This window comes from Oryzias latipes, chromosome 1 (genome assembly GCF_053564925.1).
Source record: "Oryzias latipes strain Hd-rR chromosome 1, Olatipes_Hd-rR_3.1".
In the NCBI taxonomy this organism is placed as follows: Eukaryota; Metazoa; Chordata; class Actinopteri; order Beloniformes; family Adrianichthyidae; genus Oryzias; species Oryzias latipes.
In genome coordinates this window covers 9,019,494-9,038,590 of record NC_136237.1, presented here as the reverse complement: position 1 = coordinate 9,038,590, position 19,097 = coordinate 9,019,494, and the positions used below count along the sequence as shown (strand labels likewise).

The 19,097-nt window shown below is 43.4% G+C and overlaps 1 protein-coding gene across 3 annotated transcripts in view; it reads right to left on the bottom strand.

Annotated features, from left to right (window-relative positions):
- Positions 1-562: 562 nt before the first annotated feature.
- The window catches only part of ccdc85al (coiled-coil domain containing 85A, like), a 38,208-nt gene continuing 19,673 nt past the window's right edge, over positions 563-19,097 (bottom strand). The window contains exons 3-4 of one of the 3 annotated variants that reach the window (XM_020705635.3): positions 6,900-6,957; positions 563-1,550 (exon numbers count right to left, since the gene is read on the bottom strand). In XM_020705635.3, the coding sequence (XP_020561294.1) occupies positions 1,532-1,550; positions 6,900-6,957 (77 nt within the window). In that variant the 3' untranslated portion in view covers positions 563-1,531. Of the gene's footprint in view, positions 1,551-6,899; positions 6,958-14,088; positions 15,871-19,097 lie in introns of those variants that run through there. The other 2 variants (XM_011479668.4, XM_078931282.1) reach the window with 2 other exon arrangements.

Here is a 19,097-nt window from a genome sequence, read left to right as displayed (position 1 = left end):
GCATCTTCATTGTTAATATTTAAGAATGAGTCAAGAGATATCTAACGTTTTAAGTGACGCAGACATAAAAAAGCACACTTGAGTGAAACAGCCAGCAGCAATTTTCTTTCATCTTTGTTCGCCTTGTTGTGACCTTATTTGTACCCGTCTCATACTCACATCATACTCTCATTATTGTGTCAAATCTGCAGCAAATAAGCTTGACATGTTACTGGCGTCTCACAGGATGCGTGGAGCATAAGAAAGGGTTGAAATGTCTGCTGTCATTTTCTCCAACAAAATCCCCAAAACAGGCTTGTACACGCCGGCACCGTCAGTCTTCAGTAGATGCTCCAGGATGCTGGAGGATGTGATGGGAGCTGAGGGACTTTCTCTGACAACCGCTTCCTTCCGCTACAAAGTTCCTTTTAACAGGAACAAGCTCTTTTCTCCTTATTGATTATGTAGTTAGAAAATCTTCTTTTCTTAGTACCTTAAAGATGATCATGAAACAGATGAGGATGGGCTTCAGACAAGATGAGCATCTCTGTGTGTGCACAGGTCACATGAAGAAGCAATGCACTTTTTTGATAAAGAGGTCTGTTTAATATTTGATATATCATATGCATATAACAGGTTTTATATTGGTAAGTCAAAAATAATAATATTATATTCGTATACATAGATATATAGAAAACTAATCCAATAATCTACTTCTTACTTGGACTTTACTTCCTTGTAAAAAAGAATATGGAGAACTGCATCACCTTCTCCCCAGCTTCAGTATAGGCGCTTTAAGGGAGCAAACAAGATAATACAAAATAAAATTACACCTGAACATGGCATCTCATAGAACAAGAACATCTGTCAGCAGCTAGTAATGTTGACCATCTTGGTTTAAGACACAGGAAGAGGTTTTTCTTTGCAAGTATATCTTTGAGAATGTTTTCAATAGAAATGGCAGAAACGGTATTTCAGTTTTTTGGGAGGAAGGACGATGGTGGTCAACTGGATTTTAGGACTGAGAAACAGAACAGTAGATTACACCAGTCCCAACACATTTTGGAGACATTGACTCGGCTGAAGATGAAGAGGACAGGAGGAAGAACAGGCGCGTGGGGAAATAATTCATGTTCGGAGAGTCAGTGTGCTTCTTTACCAGAGGTCTACTTTTGTAAACAGAGCAGCACGAACAGTGTCATGTCTTCTTTAGCTCCTCCTCCAGATCCAGCTTCATTCCCCGTCTCCTTAGGGTCTCCTTATGAGGAGTGAGGGCCACTGTTGGCAGGGAGACCCGTTCACTCGGATCCATCAAGCCATTTCATGAGTTTTACAAATGGCATTGCTATCGTCCCCACCCTCATGGAGAAATAAAAACATGGAGGCAGGTTGCTTGAAGGAATATGAACATGGATGAGGTCAGGAACTACAGAGCGTCTGGATCCTCGGCGGTTGCCTTCCTGGGGCCTCGCAGTCTGTGGAAGCCAGAGACGCAGGAGGGCTGCTTTACTGTTGCCCCTCTTTCTTTTGAGAAGCACTGCGGGGCAAGTTGTCAAGAGGAGGCATCAAAACTGTATAGAACAAGGAAAGAAAGAAAGTCACTTCAGATTGACACCAAAGGACATGACTGGTTCTGAACTGATCCAGTCAACCTGAATTAAACAAGAAATGATGGAAATGTTCAATGAAATGTAAAGATAAGCAGAAAGCCCCTTTTGTTATCTCACACTTTATAACAGAACACCACAGTTCAGTCATGCCGGGGATTAGAGGGCACATCCACATTGCACACATTCACACACCAGTGTTATCTTTTTATAGTCTGCCTCATTTGGCAAGTGTGAAAGCTGATCTGGATTCTGGGATCAAACATGTGAACCGAATCTGCCTGAGAAGATGAATCTTGGTTCACTTGTGATCACTTCAACGTGATTACAGACAAACTTTCCATGGACGAAAAGACGGAAACCAACCTAAGGAAGGACATGAAAAAAACACAGCCGGGATCTGAACATGTCTGAAATATATGGTGGCTAAATATGGTATGAGAACAAGGCAGATACATGAAAATCTAAGCACAAATTTCTTTCTTTTTTTTATGGCTGTCTGCTTCAGTCTTTGGTTCTTTGTGTACAAATCCTGAGTTTGTTATCACTCTTCACGGTGTATATTTTCTTTGGCTCCCAAGAAACTAATCAAGAATCCATGCTACATGTACGGTGGCCAACAGGGCTCACACTACGTACAAAAGAAAAAACGCAACGGCATTACCCGAAGCACAATGAAATTACCCGCAACACAACGACATAACCGCAGCAACAGCATTAACTTCAGCACAACGGAAATGAGGACAATTCAATTTCAAACTATTTGGCACTCCTGAGAGCTACGTGATATTTGGACCAGATTAGAGTGTTTTCTTACTAGATAACGTAATTTCTTACAAATATAGGTTTGTCTAAAGATATAAATTTACCCAGCTCCACATAGTGACATCTGCTTCTAATGCTCTTTGTCTTTTTTTTTTAAATTACGACTTTTAAGTCGTAAACTTACGAGAAAAAAAGTCGTAAATTTACAAGTTTTTGTCTAATACATGTACGACTTAAAATCTCGTAAATTTAGAAGAAAAAGTCATAGATTAAAAAAAACACCAAAGTTTTCCGTTTATCTGACTCAAGCAAGAAGATGAAATATGCGGAGCCTTTTGTGAAGCTTTATTTCCGGATAGGTTTAAAAAACAAACAGATTCAGAACCTTTTGGCGACTCAAAATTAGATTATTTTCACTGGAGCCGGCTTTCCGGGGTTTAGTGTCGCTAAAGCGGAGTTTCATCTGTATAAAAAGTAGCTCAGAGACACGTTTGGGTGTAGAGGACCGCTGCAGCCTTTATTTTCCTTTTCATTCACACACCCTGAAGTTCATTTGTCACCTTATGTCATGAACCTGTTATCCGAACACCAATGCGGAAGTAAACAGTGTTGCATACGCCCCCTCCTCCAGATGAAACGTCCCGTTTCAACATAAAACAATAAAGATTAATGAAAATGGTCTGTTGTATTAGCATTAGAACGTTGACAATCCCAAAAAGTGCTCCTCCTCAGACGGAAGCGTCACACAGACATAGAGATCTTGTCTTTAATGGAGGAAGAAAGGATTCAAGTGGACAGCCGCAGGGATACCGACGCCGTCGGCGAAAGCTTCATCGGGCTGCAGAGATCCTGCAAACCACCCATCAATAAATAAAACATTAATAAATCGTAAATCAAACAAATGAGCTTCAAAACATTTGGAACGTCATCAATAAACATTCAGCTCACCTGTTCAACTAAGTTTAGTCAGTCTGCTCTACTGCTGCGCGGCGTTCACTTGCTGCTGCATTGAATGCTTACCTCCACTTTAATCTCATAAAATTCCATTTTTTTTCCGTACACTTGCTTACGGAAGAGGATAAGGGCCATGGAGAAAGAAAAAAAAGGGCATAGAAAATTCTCACTTTTTTCTCAGAATTCGAAAACTCCATCGCACCGAATAGTTTGAAACTTAATTATTTTTTTCCCACTGGTAGGAAAAAAAAGTAATCATTTCCGTTGTACTGAGATTAATGCTTTTGCTGCGGTTATGTAGTTGTGTTGCAGGTAATTTTGTGTTCTCGGATAATGCCGTTGCGTATTTTCTTTTGTATGTAGTGTGAGCCACGTCGGCCACTGTATACATGGCCCTAAACCAAAACTGAAAATCAGACGTACTTACACCAGGCAATCCGTACCATATAGGAGTACATTTGGCCCTCACAGTCTGTTTTTTTTGGCCATTGTGATTGCTTTGTTCAGTTCTCAAGCAGGATTAGGCAAACTGTGACAAGAGGTAGTCCAAAACATGATTCAATGGATTGTGGTGTGGTACGGACCAGTGTGACTGTTGAGCGTGTCAGACCGAAAAGCTACGATGTCAATTACCGGATGCCTTGTCACGTGTCAGTTGATCAAATACGTTATTAGCACTAACCAATCCGTAAACAACACTGTTTAACAAATCCCACCTTAGTCACAGTTGCCCTTGAGGCTATATACCGGCTGTCTGAGATGGAATACTGGGCAAACCTGTACAGGGCATGCAGGACTCCCCGTGCATGCATGGCTTTTCTCAAGGCAGTTTGGCTTCCTCCCAGAGTCCAAAAGCATGCTTCATAGGTTCATTTGTTACTCTAAACTGTCACTAGGTGAGACTGTGAGTGTGTATGGGTGCCCAACAATAGCCAGGTTGGACTCCGGCAGCACCATGACCGCAAAAGATTGTTACAGAAATCTTGTAATCAATTTTCACAAAACAGCGACCACATCTTAGTTAGCATTTTGCTACAGGGACAATGCCATAGTTAGCATTATGCTACAGCGACCACGTCATAGTTAGCATTATGCTACAGCAACTATATCACAGTTAGCATTGTGCTACAGTGACCACTGCTTGGTTGGTATGTTGAGTTTCGTTTGAAAGGCTTAAGAAAAGCATCATCTGGGCCCTTCAAGTTTACAAACTTAAGAAGCCGAATGCGCGACTCTCACCGGAAGTAAATAACAGTAAAGTACCAGTGACGATTCTTATTTTCAAAGTAAAGCTATTGAATGCAAACTCCATGCATGCCGCATTTGTGTGAAGTCTGTAAGGAGCCATTACTTGCACCTTACTAATGACTGGAGTGTAGTGTAGGGGCACTGTGTGCCAGCATCACCTGTTGGTCATAAGTGGGTGCAACTTCTATTTGACGTTCAACACTTCATGATGCATTTTCCACACGCAAGTCAATCAAATGTTACACTTTGGCAGAAAATATGCATTTTTCTTCATGCGGATGTGCTCTGACGCATTGAAGTTTACATTTAAGTAATGAGTTATTGTTTTAGCGTGACCTCTTTTAAGGTTAAGGTAATAAAAACAATGTGTTTATGTCTTTCCGAGCGATAGCAGCACAGCACTAACTTAGCTGATCCGCGAATATTGATGAAGTCATCGAGTGAGATTAACGTCCGGATTTTAAGACACTATTTTTCCATAACTCTCTATTTGGAGGGCTAAAAGTGGGGGTAGGGAGAAGCCGTAGGGCAGGTCCAACTCCAGTCAAACTCCAGTTTCAGCGAGGGCCACATCAGCATAGTGGCTGTCCTCAAAGGGCCAGATATATCTTATACATGTAACTAAATGTAATGAAAAAGGAATGTAACTTCTCCATAATGTTAAATAAATCATTATTTATTCATTATTCTTTTTAAAGTGACAAAAGTTGCATAGAAAACATATGTTTGCTTGTTACTCTAGCATAAATCATTTTAAATTTGATTCTGTCAGGTTAGGTTATATGGACAGTGTTTAAATCCCAATGTATAGTTGCACAATCATATATATATATATATATATATATATATATATATATATATATATATATATATATATATATATATATATATATATATATATATATATATATATATATATATATATATATATATATATATATATATATATATATATATATATATATATATATATATATATATTAGTCCGATTCACCTTGGATATGAATAGATACACATCAATTTTTATTTTTTATTTTAAGAAATTAGAAACTTGTTTGCTCTCGAGACATAAAATGACATGGCGGTCCACATTTGGCCCGCGGGCCTCTAGTTTGACACATGTGCCGTAGGGGTAGGAGATGAATTCAGGCCTTAATCTCTTCCCTTGATATGGCCATACAAGCCTCAATGGCACTAAAGAGGTTGAATAAAAACCAAGAGAAATGAAAATACTACTTTTTAACTTTCGGTGGTCTCCTTTAGGCCTGAATAATAATAAAGTGAGGTAAATAGATTATGGAAAAAAAGGGGAAAAAAAGTTTTATATATAAAAAAATGCAAATACATATAAAAATTGTTCATAAATATATTTTATTTTCACTTTTAAAAAATAAATATTTTAGTTGCATGTTTTTGTAGATGTATTTTTCCCTTGTTTCTTTGTCCTGCAATTCAGCACTTTGAAACTATTATTCATGAAAATAGCTCATCTTTGTTTGTGCATATATATTCTTTAGAAAGAAAAAAAGCAAAAAACTGTATTAGCAAAATTGAAATATTCAGAAATGACATTCCATAAAATAAAAACAATGAAAATAGATTATAGAAAATAAACAACTACATCTCTGATTTTGACACCAACTCACTCTTTCTGTCCTTCTATTATGTAATCTCTGTCTATATTTGTACCATGACCTATGCTGTGTCATTATGATTTTAAAATCATGACATGACAAATGTGCTAAACGTCTGGATAAATGCCTGATAGGCAGTACATGGTTTTGTGTGTCATCCCCTCCAGCTGCAGGAGCTGCCTGGGTCTGCATGGTTAGCACGTCCTTTTTACCTCTGATCTTGTAAAATCCATGAAAGAGAGAGTAGAGAATGTTTCTAAAGGTTACAATGGAATTACATGTGGTTTCACAGCCTCAGGAGCTATGTTTTTTTTTTCATGTCATCAAATATTAAAACACTTCCATCTCAGACCAGATAGAAGGTTCAGAGGGACGGCAGAGGGTCACCTCTAGCTCTGTGGTCCCACCTGACTCGCGCTACGCTCACAAAAGCGTCACTCAACATCCCCCTCTCAATATCCTGGCGTTCATCCCCTGCTGGTCGGGAAAGGGTAAGAATTGCTTTGTTATCGACAGATTCCACGGTTTCATGTAAATCCCTCCAATCCAACAAAGGGTAAGAAGGTTTGAAGACTTCTGAGGCCCACTCAGCGGTTGAGCAGAATAATGGGAACTAATTACAGGATTATGGTCCCCTGTGCAAAGAACTGACAATGACTGTTCTTCTTTTAGAGTTTGGAGGGAAAAAAACAAGGTGGGGAGGGGTTCTTACCTGTCCCATAGCTTGACATTTCTACAGTTGTTGGTGCAGCAGCTGGCTGATATCAAGGCTGTTTAAAAAGAGAGTAGTGGGAGACACAGAGGAAGAAAGACTTTAATGTGGTGGCTTTGACAGGCGCAGAGAATCTCATTAATGAAAATTTTAGAACCGGCGTCTATCTGTGAAGACAGAGAACTCATATACAAACATTTGGATTGACGAGCTGCTGGGACAGCCAGCGCTAATGTGTGTCAGACATGGAACTGAGGAGGCAAAACAAACACTGGAAGACAGAGTCTGACATTTAGAAATAATCCCGCTTCTCATGATGGGAAGACAAGGAGGTGCTTTTGGTTTCCAAGCGTGAGACCGTCTCCAGATATTTGTGTAAGCCGCACAAAAGGAGGATGAGCTGACGTCGTGTGATCACTTCCAACAGAAACTGAGTCACGGTGGAGCTGCGTGCCCAAACGGAGAGGAATTTCCAATATCTCCTATTGCATGAAAAGGCTCTGAACTTCTGATATATCCTGGAAATTCTAAAAAAGTGAGAGAAAATGACTTCCAGTGCAGTTATGATGAATGATCGGTCTTGTTTTAAACCCATAAGACTGTAAAAAATAAAAATAAACGCCAAAAAACAAAAAAAACAACCTTCTGAGGCTCCAGAAATAACAAGGATGCAAGTGTGAACGCTTGCAGTGATGACCAGCAAAGATGCAGGTAGAGACGCCCGCAGGTTTTTATACAATCATAAGCAGTCGGACATGAAATTCAGTTCTGACAGAAAATGGGAATGGAGACTTTAAAGGCGAAGAGACAGAAACCCACAGCTTCCATTCAAATTGTCAAAAATAAAGCTCAATTTACAAAAACTAACAAGAGGAAGGATGCAGTTTATTTTGAAGGTGGAAAAACAAATTTCCATTCTGTATGAGATACTGGATCATTTAAAAACAATAACATGTCATTTAAATCTTGAGGCATTATAAACACAATTCTGTGAGAATTTCTAAATTCATGCCTGGGCATAGACTGAAAATTTGAATACTGGGAACAAAAATGTCACCGTTTGGTTTACTAAACATTTCATTTCATTTAAGCAAGATATAATTTCAAAATTTCCGGTAAAATAGATGTGAAAAACTTGACTTCTTCATGTCTCAGAGGCTTAAAGGTGTGTTAAGCGGAAACATTTCTCAGGAGGATAGTGGCAGAGATGTTTCCTTGAGGTGAATTTCTCATCTTGGTTCATCTGTGCTCTGACGTTTTTTAGGTTATAGCAATCTAGCTTTTGTCAATAATTTATATTTTAAGCAGCATAAAAATAGCACAATAGCACATTCAGCTTATTTTTTTATTTTTATTTTTTATTTTTATTTTTTTAACTTGTCCTGTCCAACAGCTGGGCAGACAGACGAGAGCTGAGGGCCTCTTGTGTTGGACATATTTTGCTTTAACAAGAGGGGTTATTAATCTTCTGACAAACCAAAGGTATGTCTGAATAAACCCCTTTTGTAATTGAGGCCAAACTTTATTAATTTCAATCATGTCTGAAAATCTTTGGTGTTGGACCGGACGGAAAAGGAAAGAGGGGAAGAAGAGAGAGGGACGCTAGAGAGAGGGGGGGGTAGGGGGTGATAATAGGAGGGGAAGGGGGATAAGACCATGAAGCAGCATACAGCAACAAGTTTACTGGTTGTTAATCATTATGGTAAGGTTCAAATGCAGTACAAAAAGGGCGGGGCCCGTCCACACACACACTCAAATGTTATAAACACACCTGCTAGCTGCAAAAATGTCCACCTGTCGACATGTACACAAAACAGATAGTGTTCACACACGCATACTTATGCCTTAAAACCAACTAGTGTGAAACATTTCAGTCATTCAGTCATGCAAGCTATTAGTGCAAAGGTGAGCTAACACCAGTGCTCAGGTGAGGTTTTATGTTCTTCTAAAATGGATGGTGGAACGTGAAAAGAAGGAGGGAGAGTGCCCAGCCATCCCCACCCCAAGACCCCCACCGCAGCAGCAGCGGCAGCCGGAATCCCCCCAACGCCACACGGGAACCGGCAGGGAACAACCGCCGCCCGGGCGACCAAGCCCGCCACCCAGGCCAGGGCCAGCAGGGCCGCCGCAAGGCCCCCAGAGCCAGAGGCCAGGGAAGCACGGAGGGAAAGAGAGCGCCGCCCCAGCCCAACCAGGAGAGCAGCCCCCCCGCCGCGCCGGGAGAACCCAACGCAGAGCCCCACCGGAGAAGGACGCCCACAGCCCCAAACGAGCACCCCACCACCACCCAGGAGTTCCGGGCATCCCCCCGCCCCAACCCCAGGTACGAGCCAGGACCCCCCAAGGGAGACACGCTCCGCACTCCAGGCAGCCATCCGCCCGGCCCACGGTTGGTCCAGGGAGGAGCGAGGCAGGGGGCCCGCCGCCCCCGCCCAGGAAGGGGGAACTGCGGGGAAAAAAAGAGGGCCCACAAGGGGTGTTATAAATATGGCCCGACCAGGCTCGGCCACAGTTGGAAATTTGGCGGGGCCCAGCACTCAGGAGCAAGGACCAGAACCCACCCCCCAGGGACCAGACACCCCCGGCTCAGATGTAATGTGAACTCCCCCACCGCGCGGAGAGAGCACCGCCGGGCCCAGGAAGCCGGCACCCCGGGGACACGGCCGCCGTTGCAAAGGGGCCCGCACCCCCCACCAGGGAAGAGGCAGGGGACAGATGGACCCAGGTCCCACCTTCCTTGCAAAATGTGTGTGCGTGTATGTGTGTTTGAGATGGTGTGTGTGTGCATGTGTGTGTGTTTATGTTGGGATGTATATATTGAGGGGGGAGGGGTGTGTGTACTAAGGGGGGTGCAGTTAAAATTGGCGGGTAGGGCACTAAGGGGACATCTCCTGATTACTCACAGTGACGTCCCCTCACCCTCCCCACCAAGGGGTCCTAAATGTCTAAGGTGCGGTTAAAATTGGCGGGTAGGGTGCTAGGAGGACATCCGCTGCTTGCTGGCAGTGATGTCCAAGCACCCCCCCTACCAAGGGCCCTACATGTCTAAGGTGCAAGTAAAACCGAAAGAGGGGGGGCCCACTCCATACGGCAACCATAGGAGGGGGGCCACTGCCTAGTAAACCCCCCCCCAAGGCTCATCGCAGGCTAATCCCCCCACCCCCTCACCCTATTATGAGGTTATATGAGGAAGGGGGTAAGTTGGGGACAACTGATAGACTGTCCCCCGGTGGTCAAACAGCTGTCCCCTGCCCCCCCCCAGCAAGGGGGCCAGGCCCACCCAGCCCAGGGGCCCCACCCCCGGAGGCGCCGACACCCCAGGCCCAGCACCACCCCCCCCACACAGAGAGAGAGGAGCCAGAAAGCGCCGGCCCCCCCCGGAGCAAGCCCAGGCCCCCACCCCCAAACGCCGGCCCTAGAAGAGCTCTGGTCAGGCCTCGACGGGACCGAGGCAGCCAACCGGCCGGGGAAACCGCCGATGGCCTCAGCGGAGACCCCGACCCGCCAACCCCCCCTGCCCCGTACCAATAGTGGACCCCCCCCCTCCCCCAGAATGCCCCCCCACAGGTCAGGGCCGACAAGACCCCCCACCCCACCCCCCCCCAAGACCCCGCAGCCGAAGCGGAGGACACCCAGAGCGACCGGGGGCCCCAAGAGGGTTGTCCCGTCCCGCCCCAGAGCCAGGGAAGGGCCGATCCCAGCCCCAGGCGTAGATGGGAAGCCCATCCAGCGCCGCTGGCCCCCCCCCCCGAGCAGCGCCCCCCGCCAACCCCCCCCAGCACAGGCAAAGGGACCACCCCCCCAAGCCAGGCCAGACCACCACCCCACCCCCCCACCACGCACCCCCACACCCAAGCCCAAAGGACCACGCAGCGCCCCAGCCCGCCCCACCCAGGCGCCGGACCCGATCCCCCGACCAACGGAGCCCCCAACAACCCCCGCCAGGCACCGGAGGCCCCGACCCCCACCCCGGCCCACGGCAGAAGGGCAAGGAGCAGCGACGACCAGGCCCCCCCCACCCCCTAAGTCACGGAGTTAGCTATGCACATTCAGCTTAAACATAGGCTACATTTCATGCTTTTTTTTCTTCCGTCTGCGCCCTCCAAGGGTCGCCCCAGTCAAAATTCCGCCTCCATTTATTTCTTCATCCTCCTTTCTGACATCTATGTATCCATAAATCTCCCCTTTGCTCTTTAAACCTCTTGCCCAGCAGCAGTAACTTAAGCATCTTTTTACTCCTCTTCCTTTGAGCATCTCCATCTGTTCTCCTGATCTTCTCTTCCTCATTCTATCATCCACATGGCCTCCAAAGACACCCTCTGCTCTTCCTCTTTATAGGCCTTCCTCTCCTTCTTATACACCTTTCCTTTCATTTCTGCTCACACATCACACCTTCCCCATTCATTCGACAACAGACCTCTTCACCTCTTTTTCATTTTGGTTCTCTGGACTTTTGGGTACTTAAAATCCTTCCTCACCTCTTCTCCCTGTAACCTGTCAGGAACCAAGTGCAGCGATGGCGACTGAGCAAAAGATAGCCTTCTGAATAACGTTTTAACACATGCTGCAGCAACAGAAACGTTCCTGTTTTCACATTTCTAACAATTTTCTGAACACACCAGCCAGAAACATGACCAACCGTCGAGGTTGTTCACAGATTACTGGTAGAAGTGGAGACCTGACACCTAAATATTTTACATCTAAATCCCCCCAAAAAGGTCAGTAACACACAGAGCACGGGGACAGCGACATTAATAAACTTTGTGGGTTAATTTTCTTTTAACTGTGGTTAAAACTTCCCTATCTTTAATTGTGAATACATTATTTAAATGCCAGAATATATGGAATAAACGCTGCATGTTGTACCAGTTTCCTCCCAAATATGACTTTTCTCGATAAAAGAATCAACCCATAGTCTTTCCATGGCTGTGCTTTGTTCAAAGTCTGATTCTCTTCTAGATTACATGGGGTTGTTAGTGTGCACATTGACATAGTCACTGCAGACTTCCAACCTTGAGGGCTGTTTGGATGTTGTTGCTGAATCTCCATGCCTACAATCCCTAAATGGATTACAGATGCTCCCTGATCATTTGGAGCATATCTGAGGTTAAAAACCCTTTAATGTATTCATAACTAGAGAGATATGAGAATTCCACGCTGCTGCATTTTTTATTTTTACTTTGATCCTCCCATCTGAGGCTGTTCCCTTGGAAAAAGTGACAGCAGTGCGCCCCCTGAGGGCTGAGCCAGGATCTTTTCAGCCAGATGCCAACGTGTTTGTTGGGGACTTTACTGTGGAAGAGTGATTCAGGATCAGTCTGAATGTGATCACACTCAGACTGAGACATGGCGCCAATCTTCGGACTCTCCTGAAAGGTGAGGCAGGCCTTGTGTGGCTCTGCGCTCACATCTGGGAACGAAACTTCCGCTTTATTTATTCCTCTCACTAACAAAACTTGGAAAGTGTAAACTACTGCAGCAAAGCATTCTGGGCTTCCTGCAAGGCGTATTTGGCTTTGGTTGCAGCCTTTAAAGCTGCAGAAAACAACATTGGTCTCAACTTTTCATATCTCTCTCTCTCAGCCAACAATATCCTCTTCCCTGGAGTTCATGATCACGTTCTGCCCCCCTGGGGTGGCAACATCTGACATTAGACACACTGCTGTGCCAAAGCTTCAGGAGCCACCTTCACCGCTTCCCCTGCTGTTTATCTTCACGAGGTGAAATGAGAGCAGGGAGGGGCTGCGGGGGTGCAGCAATAAGCTGGAGGGTATTTTCATCTGGAGGTCATGGCGTGTGGAGGGGGACCGATTTCACAGCTTAAGTTCAGAGTATGTAGAGGAGGAAAATCCTAGTGGGTTCCCCCCTCAGACTACAAACTACAGCTTTACCTTCATCTGAGAGTCACGTGGAAACGTCTGACACAGGATTTCACCAGACACTGACTTTAGCTTTGACTTAGGAATGGTTTGGACTCCGAACATTTAAAAACATCTCAAGTAAAATTCTGGCAAATAAGTTCAACGTTCCCAAATATATTGGACTGTAAATGAGTCCAAGGCTTTGATCCATTATTGAATGCATGTTGGTGGATTTTTGATATTTTATGCATCAAAATAGCACTTAAATATACTGTATCTTTTTAAAAAGATATTATCAAATGTTTCCAAAAATATATATTAAAAAATATGTCATATGTAATGTGAGTCTAAGGCCAAAAAAGGGCGGGGCATGTCCACAGACACACTCATCCACATACCCAAATATGACAAACATACTTGTTGGCTCCAAAGACCTTCACACACATCCATTTCAACACATTTGGAATACAAGTACAGAGCAGCTCACGCACATACATGTGGACACAAACAAACATGTGTCAAGCCTGTATCATACCTGCATGTGTACTATTTGTTCAAAGGTGAGCTGGCACCTGGGCTCAGGTGAGTGTTTGTGTTCTACTGTGGAGGATGATGGAATGATGGAGTGAGACAAAAAAGGGGGAGCGTCCGGTGACCTCCACTGCAGATCAAGGTCCATGCTGGAATACCACAGCATGGACAGAAACTGTTCTGATGACTTGGCACAATTTAGTGTAAAAGAATTGGGTTATGCTGTAAATACTTGAGTGTCTTACAGGAAGAGGAATTGTTTCTTTATCTGCTTCTGACTAATTTTCAACTTCTTGGATACGCTACAGTCAAGTTGAGCTCACCTGGCCTCAGCGTCAGCCCTTCACGAAGGCTTTCAATTCAGTTCAGACTTGGTGGTCACAAACATGATATAATGCCCCCATCCTAACCTGCAGAGAGCCAAAGGTTGGACTCGCAGTAGCAACAATGTTCCAGTCTAGCAATTGCTAATCAATTACAAACTGTACATCGACAGCAGAGTCACCACTGCTTTGATGCAGTCAACCACACATTACCAAGGTTTCCTGTAAAACTGTTGCAATAAGTGGACATCAGCAGGTTCCTCTAGTGTGTATATTCCCCTGCAGCTTTTGTTCAAAGCACTGCTGAGCACCAGCCTTCCTTAAGCAAAACTGAATGAGGCTCATCTGCGTCCATGAGAAGCAGAGTAAAGATCATTTCTGTGAGCAAAAACAGATGCAAGGATGGAAAGGAAAAAAAAAACAATTTCTGCTGAGCTTAGTGGCAACTGCATGGATAATTAGATTTATTTTCCATTTCTTTATATTACAAGACCAAGATATCAAGCCCGACGGTGAGAATTTTAATTTAAGTCCCTCACAGAGGAAGTGTTTTTTCCTTTGCAACACCTCTACAATATTAGACGAGCATCATCTCCCAGTTGCATTTATTTCCTGAGCACAATGTTCTCCCAAAAGGCAAACAAAAACAACAACCCAGTCCTGTCAGCAGCCTCATGCTTGGGTCAGTTTTAGGTTCAGCTCTTTACATTTTCAGTCTCTACAACTTTGACACAAACAAGCTAAAAAACGGACTAAACAACCACAAGAGTGTTTAAAAGTTATTTTTCCCAGTTTTGGATCAAGACATTGTGATTATGTGAGTCTTGAATGCACATTGTCATGAAAGGGAACTCTACAGAGGTGGAGAAGCTTTGAGGATGATAAGTGACAAAGTCAGACCCAAGTCGCACTGCAGCACTTTGGAGCCTCTAATAGACGCAGCTGCAGCAAACATCCAGCTGAAATGTCACATCAGGCATTGTGCTGCATGTACAAGTACAGCTACAGCTCAGCCCGCCCATCACTTCACATCCAGTGTCTCTTCAGTGAGTTAATTCAATATGTTTAAATTCAGATTTTAAAACTCACCTTTATGCAAATGTGTTAGTCTGTGAGAATTGCCTTAAGAAAGCATCTGGATTCTTATTTTATATCCAGAAAAAACTATTTAACGACACAAAATCCATTCTTTAAACTTTCCTTCTGTCTAAGCCTTTACAATAAATGTATTGGCTTTGTCTGTCTTTATTTCAATACGTTGTTGTTCGCCTTTCGCCCTATCACTCCAGGGGTCGCCACAGCAAATCAGCTTCCATTGTTTCGCAGGTGTAGTTTGGAAGATATTTTTTACGCCGGATGCCCTTCCTAACACAAAGCTGTATTTTTTCCCGGCTGGGGACCGACACAGGGGCACCCAGACTTGGGCTGTCTTGTAGCTGCATAGTAACTCTAATTCTATTGCTCCACTTTTAGAGGCCATTTTGGAACTTCCATGACAGGAAATGTCGGCGTTTAAGTTCACCTCTGTTTGCAGAACACACTTTGATAATAAATAATAGATAATAGACATAAAGCATGTTACATTCATTCTTTTTTTTTCAAAAAGTTGTCATAATCCCATACCTTCAGTTTTCACAAGATCATATCATTAAAACAACAACTAGTACTACTAAAATATACTAATTTATATAAGTACGCCCACATGCTTTGCTGAGGGCTTTTTTATCATCCATGTATTTTTTGGACCTTTTAAAGCCTTTTCCAGTTCACAAGGTTGCTCAAGCCTGGATGAAGGTGGGTTATAACCTGGACAGGTTGCCAGTTATAAATGTCCTAAAACTCCAACTCTGACAGGAATTGGCTGTTAAAAGAGACTAAACTAGTTCTGAAGGTGCTGAGTCAAAAGTACTGAGAAGTTTCTTTTTAAATCTATATTTTATTTCTTTTTTAGAAGTTGAATTAAAAGCACTTCACACAAAACAATGATCTGGTGTGAACCTCCTTCTTGGATCGTCATATTTCCCCCAAGTAATTGTGCTAGTTACCGGACTGTAGACACACACTTCAGGTACAGAAGATGCAAAAGATTGAAGCTGCCAACAGGACACCTGCGGTGAAAGAATGTTCCCAACAACCGTGAAAAATGGTGAGCATTTCTGTCTTTGTGCAGAACGTCTACCTGTTGATGTCACGGTTTATGGTGATGTGCTGAGGTTCTGTCTGACAAGGATCTTTTGTTGCCAGAAGTAAAATGATCTGGAATACACACAACCATAGCAGATAAAAAATAGTGTGGATTTTTTATACAAGTAGAGAAATAAAATCCATCAGACAAAATTCTGACGGTGACAGCCCCAAAACATCACTGCTCTAGAGGAGATCTGCATGGAGGAATGGGCCAAGCCCTCCAGGAAAACAGTTTCTGGCAAGATATAAACACTAACAGTCATAAGTTTGGGCACACTTGTTCATGTAACTGTGCCCAAACTTTTGACTGATCTTAGCAGAATTATGTAAATGTCAAGCAAAGGTAGAGTTTTGTCCATTTCGCAGAAGCATGGAGTCCAACGTCAAAAAGGAGCAAAGATTTCATTTTTGTTTTGCAAACAAGCTCCACGGTGATTCCCTCTGGAATCATTTGACATTTCAGTGATATACAGTGGTGTACTGTACTCACACTGATGATCACTAGATCTCTGACTGAACCGCCACTGCAAAAACACGCCTATACATGCAACACCGTGTGCCCCATTTCAGGTATTTTTCCGAGACAGGGCTTGTGAAGAAGCTCCAGAACGATGTTCATGGTCATTTCAGGCATTTTATTTACTGCATTCCTTCTGTGTTTGACCTAGTTCTGCTGACAGATCAAAGATTCATTTGCAGACATTCAGAAAGTAGGCTATACCAGTAAAATAAAGAAGGGATATATGCATTTCAGATCAGCAGAAACAGCCAGTGGGTGGTTTAACAAATCCAGGTTACTCAGATCTGGATTTTAACCTGCTTTACAATTAATTTGCTCATTCTGTCTCATGGACACACAAACACCCAGGTCAAAGGATGACATCCTTGCTTGTAAACAATCAACTACTGGTGAAATCTAGAGAGTGACAGAGACCACCATCTTATTTCGGAGTCTGTGACCTCTTCGGGGAGAACTACCCAACAAAATGAGCTAACTTCCTAAAAACCTGGATGGTGGCTCTTGATGTAGTTACGGGCCAACTTTCCCAAGTACAACATTGGATTTAACAGGATATGAAGGATGTATGGACAAAAAGCTACCTTGGTGTGGGGGTCAGAGTGTGGAGCTAATGGGATTACTTCAGAATAATGTGGCTGCTAAGCTCTTTAAATTCTACCTCTGTACACAAGAGCTGGAGTAAAAGGCTCTAAATTTCCTCGCAAAGAGATCTGAGAGATCGACTGGGGAGATGCAGGTCCCATTCTGAATAAATCACATTTATGGGAGGGGAACTCTTTTTTCTGTGCAACAACACACCAATTATTGGCTCCTTGTAAGTCTCAAAAGACAATCATGACCACTGGAAACAATTTATAACCCGTTAACATTTATTTCTATTAATTAGTGACACTGAAACAGGAGCAAAAAAGCTTTGAGAGGAAAAATGGAGCTGCTCTGGAAAATGCAAGCAATCATCTCTAAATATCTGACAAAACAGGTTATCAATTTGATGTTAATGTCTAAATGAAGTCTCCACACACACACTTGCTCCCCTCAGTGCTCCCCGTCCTTCAATAGTTTTTCATCTGTCAATTTCTCCCAACTCTCCCTCGCTCAATTTACAGAATCAATATGAGGTCATTTCACGTGAGCATTCACTCTGATCTTCTGAAAATTGGCTACGTAAATTATTCAGGCTGGTAGTGGTGAATCTCTCTGAGGATCGGTGACCTTCTGTGCAGTCAGACAATCGGAACGGGGTCATCAGGTAGGGGAACTACGTGGCTTAATGTTGCTAAGGTCGCTGCATTATTTTACCATTATATCAGAGGTGTAAACCTGCTGGCACTCAGAGCTACAACCCCAGACTGATTGGCTGTTTTTTCCTGCCATCCATTGTTGGTGTGCATAGAGCCCATCAACCTACACACTCAAGAGAAGTCCTGCAGTAATGCTACTTATTCCCTGCATCCTTAAGGAAAGAGTCATTTATAAAGCACACACATAGCTGCTTTTGTTTGGTCAGCATAAAACAGCAAAAGCAACAAGGGCAGAACACTGGCGGGCAAACGCAAAGCAATGCTACACAGCACTAAAACAACAGACATGCCAAATGAAACCAGTCCATCAGCACAATAAAAAGGAGGTTTTAAAAACACTTAATGATTTAAACAAAAGACAATAACAGACGAGAAAAAGACCACATTTATTGAGCGTCTAAAGAGAGATAATTGGTGAAGAGAAATGCATACTGTGAACTCAGAGCAGGTAGTCTGTGGTCAAGTTTGGTTGACGGTCGGATTCCTATAGCTTCTGGAAACCTTGCCAAGGCCGGTTTGAAGACGTGGTCCAGAGCATGGTTCTGGGGACTCTGGTGCCGTATGGATCTGATGTGATGCTCTTCAAAGCTTTAATGTCAGAATGGAATCTGTTCTTCAACTTAAGACAACTCAGAGTTCCACCATGGAAGTGCTTGTTGGTTTAACTTCAGATGGCCACAGGAGGCTGATTTATGAGGGAAGCAATTTACTCTTAAATTCTCACTCCAATCATCTTTTGATCTAGTTTCAAATTGTTCCCAGTCGTCTTTTAATTATGATTATAGTGGGGCAAAAAAACTATTTAGTGAGCCACCAACTGTGCAAGTTCTCCCTCTTAAAAAGATGAGAGGTCTGTAATTTTCATCATAGGTAAACCTCAACTATGAGAGAGAACATCTCTGATTTCTTAAGGATTTATTTGTAAATTATGGTTGAAAAAAAAAAGTATATATATATACCCACCTTGCACGTCCATGAGTCGATGTGTCCTTGGGCAAGACACTGAACCCCACTTTGCCTCTGGTGGTAGGTTGGCGCTGGTGTTTGGCAGCGGAGCTGCCACCAGTGTGTGAATGTGTGTGCGAGTGGATGAATGGGTCTGTGACTGCAAAGCGCTATATAGGTATACGCCATTTACCATTTACCAACTAGTGAATGACCTGCAGAGAGCTGGGACCAAAGGCTACCATCAGTAACACATTACGCCACCAGGGACTTACATCCTCAGTGCCAGACGTGTCCCCCTGCCATAGCCAGTACATGTGCAGGCCCGTCTAAAAGTTGCTAGAGAGCATTTGGATGATCCAGAAGAGGATTGAGAAACGGTCAGATGAAACAAAAATCGAACTTTTTGGTAAGAACTCTACTCATTGTGTTTGGAGGAAAAAGAATGCTGAGTTGCATCCAACTGTTTTTCATGAAATATGAGTTATTAGTTCACTTTGAAAAAAAAAACTGTTGTTGTCTATAACATA